This window comes from Hibiscus syriacus, unplaced genomic scaffold (assembly GCF_006381635.1).
Source record: "Hibiscus syriacus cultivar Baekdansim isolate YM2019G1 unplaced genomic scaffold, ASM638163v2 tig00110597_pilon, whole genome shotgun sequence".
NCBI classification, from domain to species: Eukaryota; Viridiplantae; Streptophyta; class Magnoliopsida; order Malvales; family Malvaceae; genus Hibiscus; species Hibiscus syriacus.
The window spans coordinates 5,659,035-5,676,398 of NW_024062795.1; the positions used below are offsets into that span (position 1 = coordinate 5,659,035).

The 17,364-nt window shown below is 31.6% G+C and overlaps 1 protein-coding gene and 1 pseudogene across 1 annotated transcript; one reads left to right on the forward strand and one right to left on the reverse strand.

Annotated features, from left to right (window-relative positions):
- Window positions 1–2,189: 2,189 nt before the first annotated feature.
- LOC120134113 (tyrosine decarboxylase-like) lies at window positions 2,190–3,885 on the reverse strand. Its single transcript, XM_039150586.1, has one exon. The coding sequence runs from the start codon at window positions 3,856–3,858 to the stop codon at window positions 2,335–2,337; it is 1,524 nt and encodes a 507-aa protein (XP_039006517.1). The 5' UTR covers window positions 3,859–3,885; the 3' UTR covers window positions 2,190–2,334.
- A 4,240-nt stretch (window positions 3,886–8,125) lies between these two features.
- On the forward strand, window positions 8,126–9,692 carry LOC120134443 (annotated as a pseudogene).
- Window positions 9,693–17,364: the final 7,672 nt, after the last annotated feature.

A 17,364-nucleotide genomic window follows, 5' to 3' on the forward strand; every position in this document is an offset into this window, starting at 1 on the left:
ACTACATTGTAATTATCTCAAACTATTCATAATAATAATAATAATAGATTAGATGAACTTATTGAGCGATCTCATTGATAAAAGAGAGTATTGTTTTTCTTAGAAGATTCGAATTTAAACTGTAGTTCAAAAAAATTCTAAATATATACTACATTGTAATCGTCCTAAACTATTCAAAATAATAATAACAATAGAGTAGATATCGACCTAATATTTGGATGCTATTAACGTTTTTATTCCACCAACCCATATACATATTTATTTCAACTACGTGTCTTTTTTCCATTTGAAATTTCAAAAGAAAGAAAGAAAGAAAAGCACATGTAAACAACCAATGGACAGGCTCTTCCTTTTTGAAAATGTATATATTTATGGCAAAACCAGCCGACGAGAACACCGGAAAACCAAAGAGACAAGTAAAGAAACATTATTAAGCTATCACAATTTCATTCAACTTCTTTAAGGTAACTACAAAAAGTAAGACTTACCTACTACACACATTTTATAATCTAAAGCATTCTCTTACACAAATGGAAATTCCTACCAACTGAGTTTACATTCTTTCAACCCAAATCAGATTTTTTTTCTTCCAAACTATATAAATATTGTATAGAAAAAGTGGCTGCTAATTCTATTCAAAATTGGTCTTATATTATATTTAAGTAATACTTAGGTCTCCTCTAATATTATAATTGGAAGTTTTCTTTTCTGTCAAAAAATACTTTTAGAACCATAAGTAATGCTAAACATGCATTTTTTAGAGAAAATAAATATGTTTAAACAATATTTTCCAATCCAAATAAAAAATGTTAAATATTTTAATTTTTGTGTATGAAAATTACTTTTTGAGTCAAAATTATAATTTTAACCTTCATTTGTTATCGTATGTAGGTCTGTAAACGAACAGAACGTTCAGCGAACCGTTCGGCGGGAAATTCGTTTATGTTCATTTATTTATTAAACGAACGAACATGAATAATATTTTGTGTTCATTTAATTAAATGAACGAAAATGAACAGATGGCTCGTTCGTTCATTTACGTTCGTGAACATTCAATAATATGTTTGTTCATTTATGTTCGTTTATCTGCGTTCATTTATGTTTAGCCCAATCTATCTAAACTCATTTAAAATATTAAAACCCAATAAATTTTAATTTGATACCTATAAATATTTTAAAATTCAATTAATTTTAAATAAAAATAAAAAAACCCAAAAAATTAAATAAAAATATAATCCTAAAATTGTTAGGAAAGAAAATTTTTTATTTTAATTTATATTTGTTTATGTTCATTTATTGTGTTCGTTTACATTTATTCGTTTGTGTTCGTTTACGTTCGTTTATTGTGTTCGTTTATGTTCGTTCATTTGTGTTCGTTTATAATTTAAATGAACGAACATGAACAAGCTACATTCCTTAACAAATGATTACGAACAAGAAATTTTTTGTTCGTTTATGTTTATATTCGTTCATTTGTTCGGTTAAAGTTAAACGAATGAACATGAACATACCTCCGTTCGTGTTCGTTCGATTCGTTTACAAGCCTAATCGTATGATATGTTTATTTTATAAGTTATAAAACTATTTTTTATCAAATTATAATTATATGACAATAAAATATTGACGGGTTTTAAAAAATTATTACGTCTTATCAATAATTTTTTAGAGAAAAATTATTTTAAATTTTTTATAGAATACATACAATAATTATATATTTTTATTTTTTATCATAATTTAAGTTGATATATTTTTTGTAAAATAAGTTGATATATTTTATAGGGCTAGGATCTAATTACATAGCATAAAACTAAAAAGTATTACACCTTTTTAGGATCATTGGATGAGAGAAAATCAAATGTTGAAATTAACAATAGTAAATAATAAGATATTAACCGGAAAAAAACAATAAGTTAATCTTGACCTTTGATTTTATCTCATCTAACGATCCTAAAAAAGTGTAAAACTTTTTAATTTTACACTATGTAATTAGATTTTAACTCTATTTTATATATTATAATATTAAAGAATATATATATATATATATATATAAGTATACAACACCACATGTTAATGATGCTACTGAACACTTTTATCAAAAATAAACTTTTCGAAAGTATATTTTAAAAACAATTTAAATTATATGTATAGTAAAAGCGTTCACTTGATATATCAACATGAAAGGCATCGGCTTGGCATATTAAACGCGCTTACACAAACCAGAACCAGACATTAATTATTTCATCATACAATAAACAAACCGATCTTGTTGTAGAAAACACAGGGTCTTAGTTAATGTAGTACGCTGGAACACAATACGAGGAAGATGACCGAAAATCATACATTGTTGAGCATGGCATCCACTGTCTCTTGTATCACCTTCCAAGCCATGATAACATGTTTATCCTCCGTAAGACTGGCCCCAATGGCAAATCTTATCATGTAAATTTCATCGACCTGTGCATGAGTAACGTATATGTGTCCCGCCGCGTTGATCGTCTCTAATAATTTCTTGTTAAATTCGTTCGTACGCGCGTTGTTGTCTTCGTTATCACGAAACTGTAATGCCGATGGCGAAATCCTAAAACACACCATAGCGAAATACCTGGGGACGATGATTTCAAACCTATCGTCTGTGATTACGAGCTCTTCGAAGCGTTTCGCCATTTTAACGTGACTTCTGAGGAAGTTTCTGAGGTTGGCCACACCATAGCTTCTCATCACAAGCCAGAGCTTCATGGCTCGGAACCTTCGGCTGAGAGTTATCTGCCAGTCTTTGTAGTCCACCACTTGTTTCGAATCGGTAGCTTTGTTCCGGAGATACTCTGGGTTGGTGGAAAGCGATTTTATGAGACTGCTTGGATCCTTCACCCACATGCAACAGCAGTCCAATGTGGTGAAGAACCATTTATGTGCGTTGAGACTGAAAGAGTCTGCTCCTTCGACGCCATCGATAAAATGCCGAAACTCGGGACAAATACAGGCACTTCCTGCGTATGCAGCATCCACATGAACCCACATACCGTATTCTTTTGCCACATCGCATAGCGGAATCAACGGATCAACAGCGGTGGTCGATGTTGTCCCGATCGTGGCACAGAGATATAGCGGGATAAGTCCAGCTTTCACGTCTGTGCTTATTGCATGTCGTAATGATTCAGGTGACAGACCGAATGCAGCTGATCTTCTTGTCCTGATGGCTCTGAAATTTTTAGGGTCAATACCGGCGATTTTAGCTGCCTTTGCTAGAGCACTATGTGTTTGATCGGAAGCATAGACGACCAATTTCCCGATGTTCTCCCTCCCAACTTTGAGAAACATCCGATCTCTCGCGGCTGTTACCGTACATAAAATGGCCTCACAAGTTGTTCCTTGCAAAACGCCCCCTCCGTTCCCGGAGAAAAGGAACTCACGAGGAAGATCAAGCATTTGTCCAAGCCAATCCATGACAATGGATTCCAGCTCGGTCGCAGCCGGTGACGATATCCAGTTGAATCCGACCACATTGAAACCCGTGCTAAGCATTTCACCGAGGAACCCCGCCACGCTACCACTCGAAGGAAAATACGCAAAATAGTTCGGACTTTGCCAATGAGTTATTCCGGGGATAATATGTTGCTGCACATCTTGAAGGATCGCCTCCACCGGCTCGGCGACATACGGTGCCGTTGTCGGCAACCGTTTCGGGAGGTATCCCGGTTCGACCTGACTCAGAACCGGGTACTTGTCGATGTTCTGATAATAATCAGCTAGAAAATCAATGATCATGTGGCCTTGCCTCCTGAATTCCTCAGGATCTAGGGGGTTAACATTATTGCTAAAACCGTTTTCTAGTTCATTCAATGATGCAAGGCTGCCCATTTGAACAAGTTTAACACTTAAAAGCTTTAATTTGTCGTCTGTGTTGCTGGTTGCGGTGCGATTTGTTCCTCTCTGGACCTGCTTTATATAACTTTCGACACATACCTAAACCATGTATTGATTATAATTTATTTTAATGTGTTAGGTGGAAATATTTATTTATGAAAAATCCCGATTTTTCTTGGTAATTACCCGTTGGGCAGGTTGATCAACCTTCAACGTTCAGCCATGCATGCATATTGCTAGTAAACCAGAACACTTGGCAATTCTTCGCTTTATTATTAGTTTTGATTTATATACACTTAATTATTAATTGCATCATATCATACGTATGATATTTGTTGGGTTGGCACCATGACATGACAATCACATGTGTAGACTTTTTATTAGGTTGACATTTTTAACCATTATATTGATTTCCTAATTAACACATTCCTTAACCAATTTCGCTACTCATAACATCAATACTCTAATTACAATTAACACTATGCATAAATAAATGGATAAAATATGTAGAGACCATTTTCGTAAGGAGATTTTTTAATAGGTTTTGTTTTTTTTAATTATTATTATTATATTAAGATGAATTTGTCACACTCGACGAGCACCCCCTAATGACGAGCATTATTAATTTAGTTTATAAAAATTTAAAAGGTAAAGTATAGTAATGGTCATTGAATATTTCTGAAGCTTGCGTTTAGGTCCCTCAACTTTTAAAACTTGCAATACAGTCCCCCAACATTTAATCCGTTTGTAATATGGTCCCCGCACCTATGAAAATTAGGGTAAATTATATAAATGATCACTGGACTTTTTAGGTACTTGAATTTAGGTCCCCCAACTTTTAAAACTTACAAAACAATCCTCAATTTCATTCTAAACCACAAATTCCAAAGTAATTCAATTTCATTCTAAACCCTAAATTCCAAAATAATTCAATTACATTCTAAAACCCAAATTCTAAAATACTTCAATTTCTGTCTTTTTTATAAACGACGCCAATGTCACTAAATTATTAATTAATTTACTTTTTATATTTAAAAGCATATGATAATTTTCTAATTTTAATTTAAAGACATGAAATTTTTTCAATAGTAAGAATATATGATAATAATTCATTTATTTAAAAATAAATATATTTCTGATTATTTGTGTATGTTTTTATATCTAATCATACGAGTTAATATATTTTATATCTTTCATATAAATATTAAGACTACATAAATAGCAGAGTCAAAAATTTATATATGAGTTATGTTAATTATAGTAATGATGTATAAATATATTTTATTTTTATATTATTTCTATTATAAATAAAATATAAATATTACCATGATAATTAAATATTTATTTACTTATTACATCGAATTTGTTTTGTAGAAAAATTATTTAATAAAATCATAAAAAACACAATAAAAAATAAACACTGAAGTTGACTACTTCAAAAATAAAATAAAAAAATCAATAATTTAATATAATATACCCTAAGTTGATGATAACAATCAACTCAAAAGAGATGAGGTTTGTGCCATGTTTTTGTAACGTACGTAAACTTTCTATTTCATGGTCATGTATTCTTTTAGTTCTAGCACGATCTATTTTTTAATTTTCTAATACACTTAACAAAATTATATTATAACTCATTAAGTGATTTCATAGGTAAAAAATGTTATTTTCTTTAAAAGTTTTAAATTCAAACAATTGTGTTTGTAGGGTATATCTATATTATTAATAAATTAAAAAAATTGAATAAATAATATCTTATAATCACATCGAACTATTAAAAAACTAAATTATAATTGAAATAAATAAAAATTATAAGGATGTCAACTGGGGATTTTGATTCTTAATTTTTTCATTGAGAGATTGTGTTTTTTTATTCAATTTCTTCCATAATCATTTTTTATATTTAAATTATTGAAGGTCACTAAATTTACATTTACAAGGAGGGAGTGTATTTTTTTCTTCACAAAAGTAAAAAAATCAAAACGTTATCACGTTCTTAAAGATAATCTAGTATATTCCTCCTTAAATTGAAATATTTTAGAATTTGGGTTTTAGAATGTAATTGAATTATTTTGGAATTTAGGGTTTAGAATGAAATTGAATTACTTTGGAATTTGGGGTTTAGAATGAAATTGAGGAATGTTTTGTAAGTTTTAAAAGTTAGGGGACCTAAATTCAAGTGCCTGAAAAGTTCAGTGACCATTTATATAATTTACCCTATTTTTCATAAGTGCGGGACCATATTGCAAATGGATTAAATGTTGGGGACTGTATTGTAAGTTTTAAAAGTTGAGGGACCTAAATGCAAGCTTTAAAAATGTTCAGTGACCATTACTATACTTTACCCAAATTTAAAATTCTAAAAAACCATACGTATAATTGTAAATTAGTTAAAAATCTAAAAAGTAAAAAAATAAAATAAAATATTAATTATATTATTTTCTATACACTTTTTTTGGTAAACTATACATTGACCACATAATTATTGACCATTTTCATTCTGACAACCATTTTTAAAATTTTATCAATCAAGTCGCTCAACTATTTAAACACATTCAATCAAGTCACTTGTCGTTTACATTTAATGGAATAGTTGATTAATAAAATTGATATAATTACATATTTAATCTTGATTCCTTACGTGATCTATTAAATTGGTCATAATTCATGTCACCAGAAGGAAAATAAACTGAATCAAGAAGCTACCAGAGAAAGTTAAACTTGAGTTTCCAAAGTGGATTAAGTAACTTCTACCACTTCGCCAACACTAGTTCTTAATATAATATTTACAACATTTGTTATTTATCTGATACTATAATGAAGGCTATATAAAAATAAAAGTAACAATAAAACAGCTCGAACCTTGATCTATTACTAGGGATAGGAACGGGGTAGGGCAAGTCAGTTTTTTTGCATCCTCGACCTCAACCCAAAAATATATTATTTATACCCAACCCTGTCCGACCCAATTCAAATATATTAATATTTTAAAATAGTTAAAATAATATATTTATAGTTATTTATTATATTTTAAATAGTTAAAATAATATATTTATAGTTATTTATTATATTTTAAATAGTTAAAATAATATATTTTACCTTAAATCCGACCCGATTCAAATATATATATAAAAGGATAAACTAATAATTTATATCGGATTTGATCAGGTCGATAATTTTTCACCTTAAACTTGTTCATGTCCCACCCCAAAGCTATCTCTTATATGACATGCCTGATACCCAAATTTTCAACAACAAAAAAACGACCCCTATTGGATCAAGTTGGATCAAAGTCCGCCTGCTTCGTATTAAATTGTCATTTTTGGTTCGATTTTTCTAAAATTTTTGGTATGGGGGACGCAGAATGAGTTATATAATAGATAACTTCAGGCGGGGTAGGGTCGGGTTTAAGGTGAAAAATACCGACCTAACCCAACCCAGTATAAATTATTAGTTTACTCGTTTATATATTTATTATATTCGAATCTGATCGGATTTAAGATAAAATATATTCCCTCTTCTTTCTTCTCTCCATAGTTTTAAAATATGAGTGTAATTATAAAAATGAAAACCTTTCATCTTCTCTCCTCTCCCTAATTTTTTAAATTTAAGTGAAATTTTATAAATAAAAACATTATATTTTCTCTCCCTAGTTTTTAAAATTTTAGTGAAATTTTTAAACAAAAATCTTCTCTTATCTCTTCACCTTCTACATCTTTAATAATAGTTTACACTTATTGATATTTTAAAATTATTTTATATAACCTAATGTAAATATAATAAAATTAATAACCAATAAATGAATAATTTAACATTAATAATTTTAATAAAAGAATTAATAATTTAAAATTATTATAATGGGTATAAAAATATAAACGATTTATTTATTACAATGTATATACAGTTAAAACTCTATAAATTAATAATGTCAGGACCAGAGAAATTTATTAATTTAGAGAGTTATTAACTTATCGATAAATTAATAATTATTAATTTAAAGAGTTTTTAAGTAATTATACTATACATACCAAACAAAAAGGCAAATTAGTCTATGCCTCTTAGAATTACATTGCAGCGAATCTTGGGACTCAACGTAAATTAGTAACTATGTACTGTGTTCATATGCATTGGAAATCAATAATGACTTTTGAAGTACAGTAAATGTAAACAAGAGGAACAGTGTGTTCAATGTATTCTTAAGCAAGTTTGGCATATATAAATTACATGAATGTGTTAGAGTATTCAAACCATATCTCACAAGATGGCTTCTCATCTAAAAGGTGTTGCAAAATCAACTATGTCAGATCAAATACGTAAGGAGTTGTGTGAGTACAAGAGAGATAAACCTATAAGCACACAAAAAGACTTGCAGAGATGGCTTGAGGGAAAATTTCAGTTGAAAGTTAGTCAAGGAACAATATCAAACACACTTAAGCGGTCAGATGACTATCTCTCTGCTGAAATAGAAAAGGGAAGAGCAGAGATCAAAAGACACAAACCAGCAAAATATCCTGACATGGAGAAGGTTGTTTATGAGTGGTTTCTCCAGCATCAAGAACGTGTGAATATCACAGGAGAATTAATTTTGCAAAAGGCAAGAGATACAATGAAACTCGTGTACCCTCATGATGATTCAGATTTTAACTTCTCTATAGGATGGCTTGGGAAATTCAAGCACCGACATGGCATAAAGTCATTTCGTCGTTTTGGCGAGAGTGGGTCTGTTGATGTACAATACATGGAGCAGAAATTGGTATTGATTCGGGAGAAAATTGACCAGTTCCCTATGAAAGATGTTTTCAATATGGATGAAACTGGGTTGTTTTATAGGCTACAAGCTGATCATTCACTGGCAACAAAACAACTTGAAGGAAGATAACAAGATAAAGAAAGGCTGACGGTAGTTATTTGTTGCAATGAAGATGGCTCTGAAAAAATCCCTCTATGGATTATTGGGAAATATGCAAAGCCTCGTTGCTTCAAGAATGTCAACATGAATAGCTTGGATTGTCAGTATCGAGCTAACAAAAAAACATGGATGACTAGTGTGCTTTTTGATGAATATGTTCGTTCATTTGACCAAATGATGCATGGTACAAGAGTTCTACTTGTGGTGGATAATTGTCCAGCACATCCAAGAAATATTGAAGGGCTAAGAAACGTTGAGTTGTTCTTCTTGCCACCCAACATGACATCAAAGATTCAACCTTGCGATGTTGGGATAATAAGAGCTTTCAAGATGCATTACCGTAGAAGGTTTTACCGCAAAATATTGGAAGGTTATGAGGTGGGACAATCTGATCCAGGGAAGATAAATGTCCTTGCTGCTATCAATTTGGAAATCCCAGCTTGGACGATAGATGTTCGAAAAGAAACAATAGCGAATTGCTTCCGACACTGTAAAATTCGTTCAGCTAGTGACGTTGCAAGAAATTTGGATAAATCCACTTTTGATGAAGCAACTCAAGACCTCGAGACTATGATCAATCAATGTGGCTATCGTAATAAGATGGATATCGATAATCTAATGAACTACCCAGGTGAAAATGAAGCATGTCCGGAGGTTCAGAGTTTAGAAGATATTGTGGGTACTATCATTGAGAACAATGCAGAGGATGACTGCGAAGATGATACGGTGTCTTTGGAGCCTGTTACGCGAAAGGAAGCACTTATGGCGCCGAACACTCTTCACAACTTTATGATACAATACAAAAATACAACACCTGAGCTATTGGATGCAATAAGAAAAGTTAGAGATGAGCTCCAAATAGACTTGAACTTTAAAGGAAAAACATACAACTATTGAATCATATTTCAATAGAGTGTAATATATTTTTTTCAGTTTCTATGAATTATTAATTTATGATTTTCTTGGGACCAAAAATTATAAAGGGATTTTATGGAAAATTATTATCTTATTATTTTATCGAGTTTTTCAATTTTTTACATTGGCCCAAGTCGAGACCGGACAAATTTATTATTTTAGAGAGTTTATTAATTTACCAAGTATTAATTTAAAGAGTTTCTACTGTATATAGAAAGAAAATTTTTTAATCTAATGATCATAATTAAATTTATTATTTTAATAATCATAATTAATTATGAGCCTTAAATGATGAAAAATTATTATTAATATATTTAACAACCACAAGTTATTAATTTAATTAAACTTTTGAATATATTTTTGTATTAAATTATAAAAAATAAATTTGGTAATCTAATTATCATAATTAATTATGTGCTTTAAATAGTGAATAAAATTTCTTACACTGAAACATTTCTTACACTGAAAAAATTAATCTAACACTAAAGAACGAAATCAAATGTTAATTGTCACGACGTTTACATGACAGTTCACAAACTTACACAACAATTTATAATATGGTAGCGTAGTGTTGATTTTATTACTGAAGTAGCTTTTTTTCAGGTTCCTCTACACAGTCATGTTATCAAGCTCAATTCTAATCTTTTTCGCTCACATTTCCCATGTACTCGTGAGTCCTTCAGACGCTCCCCATAATTCATCCTCTAGTACGGAGCATGCACCATGTTCACTTATTTTTATTTTTCAAAAATTACTTTTTAATTTTACAATCAAACATATTTTCTTCAACGTTTTTATTTTCTAAGAAAATAAAATTAAAAATAATCTATATTTTCTAAAACCAAACATACCCTAAGTTTTCTCATTTTTATTTTCTCTCATTGAACGATTATAAAAAGATACAAAACAAAAAAATTTACACTATGTAAGTGGATTCTAACCCATGTTATATATATAAACACCCTATTCTATCTCTAATAAATGGCAGCATTAGGCTTCATTGATTTCAAACTTATTAATGTTAGTCTTATGATAATTCAGTTTCATTTTATAATCTTATTTTAATCATTTCAATGAACTTTTAATTCCGTCCCTGCTTCAAGTGTACGCTGTTTTCTTTTGAGTTAGAATTTTGCTGTCATCTCCAGTCTTAATAATGTGCATCTGTTTTCAAAAAGTCATTGACCCATGCACAATGTGTATTCTTTCTTCCGGAAAACAACAAAACCTAAGATCTTACGTGGACATCTCCCCAACAACACAAAACCTACCGTTGAAACCAGCAGAGTCGTGGACCTATGTTTTGTCTCTCTACTATTTGCATGTCTGTGGAATACTTCAAACCTTCAGGAATTTTATTTCTAGGTGAAATTAAATGTTTTAAACATTGATAATTTGATAGTGAAAAAAAATTACAAGTAGAATTATGTTTTTGTTATTTGTTTTACTTAGAGTTGGAGGTTTGAAAATTAAATTGAGAGTTAGGGTTTTCAATATTATAGTTTTGGGTTCATGATTCATGGGTTTAGACTTTGAGGTTTGGATTATAAATTTAAAATAACGAGTTCATATTTTATATATTATGATTAATGGTTTATCTGCTTGAACTCGATTCATTTAAGAAGAATGTCATTCTCTTTTATTATTGAGGCTACTCAATGAGTTCATTTTTAATGAAACCTTAGAGTTTGATATTAGGGTTTAAGATCATTCAAACATGTCACATGACATTCAAATAGATATACTAGTGGAGTACTTTTTTTATCTTTTGTATGTTAAATAAATTATTTTAATTTTTATATACATAAAATATTATTAAAGATATATAATTAAATTATACCATTGGTGTTTAGATCAAATGAAACGAGATAAATTCAGCTTAACAATTGAAAATTACTATTCAATATCAAAGTAAAACGATATTAATTTCATTGGGCATAGCATTTAAAATAGTGATATGTAATTTTTTTTTTGAAAATATATTATTTCTAACGTGGATATCATGTATAAAAAACTTAGGGTAAAATATCAAATAGTCACTCAAAATTTTGAGCTATTACAATTCTGCCATAAAAAATCATTATAATTAAGTCACCTAATTTTTAAGACATCATCAATTTAATTATCATAGATAATAAAAAAAATTTAATATCAATCATCACATTAAATCTCTTAATAATGCATCATCTTTAATAAAATAATGAAATAAATTATCATCTAATTAATCATAACATAACATATATATAACTTTTTACTATGCATGGCAATCAAACCTTGTCAAGTGGTATCTGTAGTTAAAGGGAATGTTATTTTCTCTATGGGTCATGGGTTCGAGCAGCTGCGTTTGTAGGGTGTATGTTATTAATGATTAAAAATTATTTTGAACAAATATTATCTTATAATCACCCCGAATTATTAAAAAGAAACATGAGAGCTCCAACTTAAAATACAAATGCCAGGCACCCAGCTAAAGACTTTATTACATCACTGAGAATAAAAACTTTTAAGTTAAACTAGATTGTACTTTATAATTTAATTAATGTTATAACTTAATTTACATGTATCATAATTTTCACTATAAGAAAATATATCTTTACGATGACACACGCTAATTTATGACTTGCAAAAAATGTGTGTCATAAAAAATGTCATGTTTCTTAAAATCTGAACGATTTATGACTTACAATAATATGTGTCATAAAAACGGTCCTCATCGACAAGGTTGCCAGCCTCTCATTGACAAGGTTAAACTCAAACTCCATCAATGGTCCAGGTTGAAGTTAAGTTATGCATGCAGACTTGAGCTGATAAAAACGATCCTTTTTAGTGTGGCTAATTACTGGTGTAGGCAGCTTATTCTACCTCAATCTGTCATCAATAAAATCGAACAGATTTGCTCGAGATACTTCTGGAAAGGCTCTGATATTCTTACTGTGGGAGCCAGAGTTAGTTGGGACAGAATTTGTGTAACACCCCAATTTAGGGGCTAAAATTAAGAAATTATAAAGTGGCGGATTTAATTGATATTTTGAAAGAAATATTGGGGATTAAATTGTAAAGTTTTAAAGTTGGCAGACCGTTTTATAAAGTGCAAGAAATTCAGTGGCTAAACCCATGATTTAACCATTTCTTATATATGATGAATTATAAGCTCCTCCCCGTGCGCAGGTTTCATATTTTCCAGATTTCCCTTCTCCAACAACCCAACTTCCAACTCCGATCTACTCGTCGTCCGACCTCCAAACGACGAGCCGAAACCACCATCGTGTTCGTTGTCAATCGAGGAACAAAACCCCTCAAACCTTTCGTCGTGAATCATCGCCGTTCGTCGTGAATTTCAGTCGGAAGTATCGTCGGTAATAACTCGGTTTTAGTTGGTTTTTCATAGATTCACGACGATCGGGTCATCTGTTTACGACACCTCCCGCACCATCGTGTTCGTTGCATCGTTCCGAGTTTGCCGGTGTCATCCTTGGTCTCCGTCGATGGTGGCGCGTGAGGAGGTGAAGCGGTCAAAGTTTATGATATGTTGAAATCGAGCTCTCCGCCGTTCAAAATTGTGAACCGAGCTTTGTAAGTATCTCGAAATCGCTCAAAATAATTTTTAGAAATTTTTTCGGGATTTTAGCACTATTCACGCACCCCCACGCGCCGCCACTGCGCGTGGGGAAGAAAAAAATGACCGGTTTGACCGGTTTTGGTGCATAGTTGACCGGTTTGACCGATCACAACCCGACCCAACCTGTTTACCCGACCCGACCCATTGACTCGACTCGTTGACCCGTTGACCGTCGACCGTCGTTGACCACTGTTGACCAAAACTTTGACTGGCTTTGACCGGGCATTAAACGACCTTTGACTTCGACCGAGTATACCTATCCTGACATTTTTCGACGTTCCAAATCCGATTCCGCTGTCCGTTTTTCGAAATTAGAACCCGAAGGCCTTGAAATATCCGGTCAAACCCCGTTGACTTTGATTTTGACCGAAAATTCCAAATTTCCGAAAAGTCACATTTTATGCTTTCGACGTCCTGAATCCGAATCCGAAGTCCGTTTCGCCAAATTCGAACCCGGTAAGCCGTCTTTTACTGATTTATCACCCGATTTGATCCGTTTATCGCAATTAAGCTCCGTTTCTGATATAATTTATGTTGATATGTATCTGAGGAATTATTTGAAGTTGAATTGAAGATCAAAGGCATTCGAATGGAATTTTTATGGTCGATCGGTATTGCACGGAAATCGAGGTAATACTTTACTACCTCTTTATGCTTTATGGAACATATTGATATTGGTAAATGCATGAATAAGATAATGTTGGTCACTTTTGTGGAGTTGAATAATTTATTCACTCGATATGAATGTGGTAGAAATTCTGTAACTGAATACGGATCGAATGACTAAGATAAGAGATTGATAATTGTTAGAATTAAATTACAAGTTTGTGATTGGTGATAAAGAAATCAACTCTGGATTTGTAACTTATATTTTATATTATCAAGGGTTAAATGTTAAAGATACTTGGATGAAAAATTATGAGAATACTCCGATATGGTAAAATTATGAAATTACCCTTATGTTGGAAAATGATAAGAATTGCCCCTGGAAGTTGGTTAATAACTCTGAAAAGACATATTGATCCGATATAACTACTGATGTGCATAAGAAATGTTAGTTTTATTTGGAAATTATGGATAACCGGTTTTAATCCTATGAGAGTTTGTGAAGGAATCATTTCAAAATCAAAGAATGTTCGGGAAAGCAATTGATCATGGGATCTCTAAATTATAATTATTTTCGTTAAGTGCTAATATTGAAATTATTTGGTTAAGAAATTACGAAAATGCCCTTGAGAGATAAAATAGTCTGAATTGACCCTGAATGAGAGAGTACTTTGAGGATTTGTACTTAACTCGATTAAGTACGAATTTAATTGTTAAGATCCTGTCTTTGTACAGAAAAATTTATAATATTCCGTTTGTAAAATCTGAGAAGACACTTGACCCGAAAATATTCGAATAAGGAGTAAATACTTGAAGAGTAATTTATTGGAGGTATTCTGCTGAAAGAATTGTTCGAAAGGACTGAAGTAAATGATAAGATTGAATTAAATAATAAGACCGGATGGAAGGAAATGATTGAAATATTCTAGAATTATAAAATGACCAAATTACTCCTGGAATAGAAATGACTCAAGAATGTCACCAAGCTCAGGAATGAATGGATATACTCAAGCTTTGAAATGAATAGAAAAAATGTTAAGCACCAAAATGACCAAAATGCCCTTATGACCTAGAATAAGTAAATGTATTGGATTAATTAAGAAATCCAAATAAACATGGATGTTGTGCTACCAGTAAAAGTTGTGGAACGCAACTTAAGTGATTAACCAACGTTAGTACTATATCATTACCTGAATGATATAAGTATCACTTGAATGTTTGTTCATCTGCTCAAATTTGGATCGATGATAATTCTGGAAGTACTTGGCGCAGCTCAACTCTAGAGTGCATACAGTACTAATAAGTGGGTAGTCGTTAGTTAAATCAACCACGAATACCAGAATGACTTTATTATATGAATAAATTGAAATGAAATGTAGTACAACGTGTATTTGAAATTCAGAAACGTCTGAATTATTCTGGAAAACTTTAAAGTAATCGGGATAGACTTGCTTACCAAACGAACTAAGTAACATCAATGAGTAAGGATTAAATAGGTGATTTGATGAGTTTGGAAACACTGTTGAACTTACATGATGAATTGTCATTATGGGTTATGAGCCATGGATCAAGTACGTCAGTATTTCCTGATATTGTTGAAACGGTGGAAATGAAATAAAGACCGTTGGAAGATTTATTCAGTGATGATTATGGGGATGATCTATGGATCTGCACTATGGTATTAAAGAGTGAATACACTGGAAGGATAATGAATTGACTTGTTGACATGCATCAGTTTGAGAGTTGTGTAACTCGAGTTGTTTGATAATATGATCGATAATCGTAGATTGTAAATGACTTGAATCTTCAATTCTATATTTCATCTAAAATCACTTCGGTCATGTTTGAAAAAAAAACAAGTAACGCAGATGGAAAAGATTCTGAATATCTCATTTGGTTCAATTGGGCTGAAATCCTATGAATTTAAAGTATATTCCTCAATACCCCTGATTGTTTGGGTAATGGAATCACTCGCATTAAATCTGAATTTAGAATTATTATGTATAAAGGTTCCTGAACGTTTTCCTAAAGCACACGAAAATATAGTGGGATTCTAATGTATCAATATTAAATGTCTGGCTAGATCGGTTAGTAATCGATTCTCCTCAATAGGACCTTGTTCCAGGAATTCGATCAAATTTCATAAGTTTCATGTTATCCAAAATGATAACTACAATGGCCTCTGGAAATACTGGGATTCTCTAGTGTGTTCCCTACTTATTACTGAACTGTTTTATTGGTTTTAATATGTGGTATACCGAATTCATTGGTTATTGTTTTATGGATACACCAATTTAATGTGACAATTTATGGAATATGGCTGCTATCTAATTTTTGTTTTGAAATGGTATATGATTACCATGTTTTTGGATTTATGGAATTTATGTCACGGTGCAATTGAATTTTGGAATTGAATTACGATGGAATAGCTCTGATCAAGCTAAATGGGCCTAATGTGACTCTTGAGGGCCCCAAGATGTTTCATTAGGTCGGCTTTCCTTTGCTGTGTGCTTAAGGTAAGCTATATGGACTTATTGACTTGGGCTTAAGGATACAAGCTTCATAGCCTATCCTTAAGTCGGCTTTCTTTTTGCTATGTGCATAAAGTAAGCTATATGGAAAATAATTTTGGGAACTACTGATGGTGTACCAGAAAAGGGTTTAAACTATGATTTTCAAAAGTTAAACTCTTTTACGAAATTGTGAGATTTACTGGACTATGATTTGTACATATTATGATTTTATTATACTGTTGGAACACACTAGACATCCTATTCGATCTCCTGAAAATGTCATACTTTGAAAGGTTTATTATGAACTGAGATTCATGGCTTCTACTCGATGAACTTCTAAGGGAACCCCAAATTATTCTGCAAGCTGGTATACATATGATTCAATAAGGAAATTATATGGCTTTCCATTTATCTACATATCATGTAGCATCATCTGATAGTTCTGTATTACTGAGCTTTCCAAAGCTCACTCTATTACTCACCTTTTTAGGTTAAAACAATTGTACCAGTGCATCTATCGACTTCAGTAAGGGAGTTCTTCCGGCGTGGTTGCAGAGTATGGTATTTGTGATTAGGGGGCATGTAATTGTATTTTGATTTATATACGAGTTTGGAAATCTGTTTTATTTTTAAATAGTGATAAATGATTTTATAAGTTTACATGTTCTGATAAAAAGTTTTAAAATTTCCGCTATTTTTACGGTGGGTCGCTCCGGTGGCCCTAATGTGACTTCCTGAATCGGATCGGGCTACCCGCATCGGTTTGGGGTGTTACATTTTGTAAACCAAAATCAGAATGTGGACTCGGTCTCAATGACATCAAATCATGGAATAAATCTTGCATGATGCTCCTCATTAGGCGTCTTCTTGCATGGGAGGGTTCTCTTTGGGTCGCATGGATCCAATCTTTTTATTTTAAGGACCGAGACTTCTGGGAG

What these genes read in the sequence shown, in the direction of transcription:
- LOC120134113 (XM_039150586.1), bottom strand. Translation starts at nt 3,858, where the DNA reads ATGGGCAGCCTTGCATCATTGAATGAACTAGAAAACGGTTTTAGCAAT.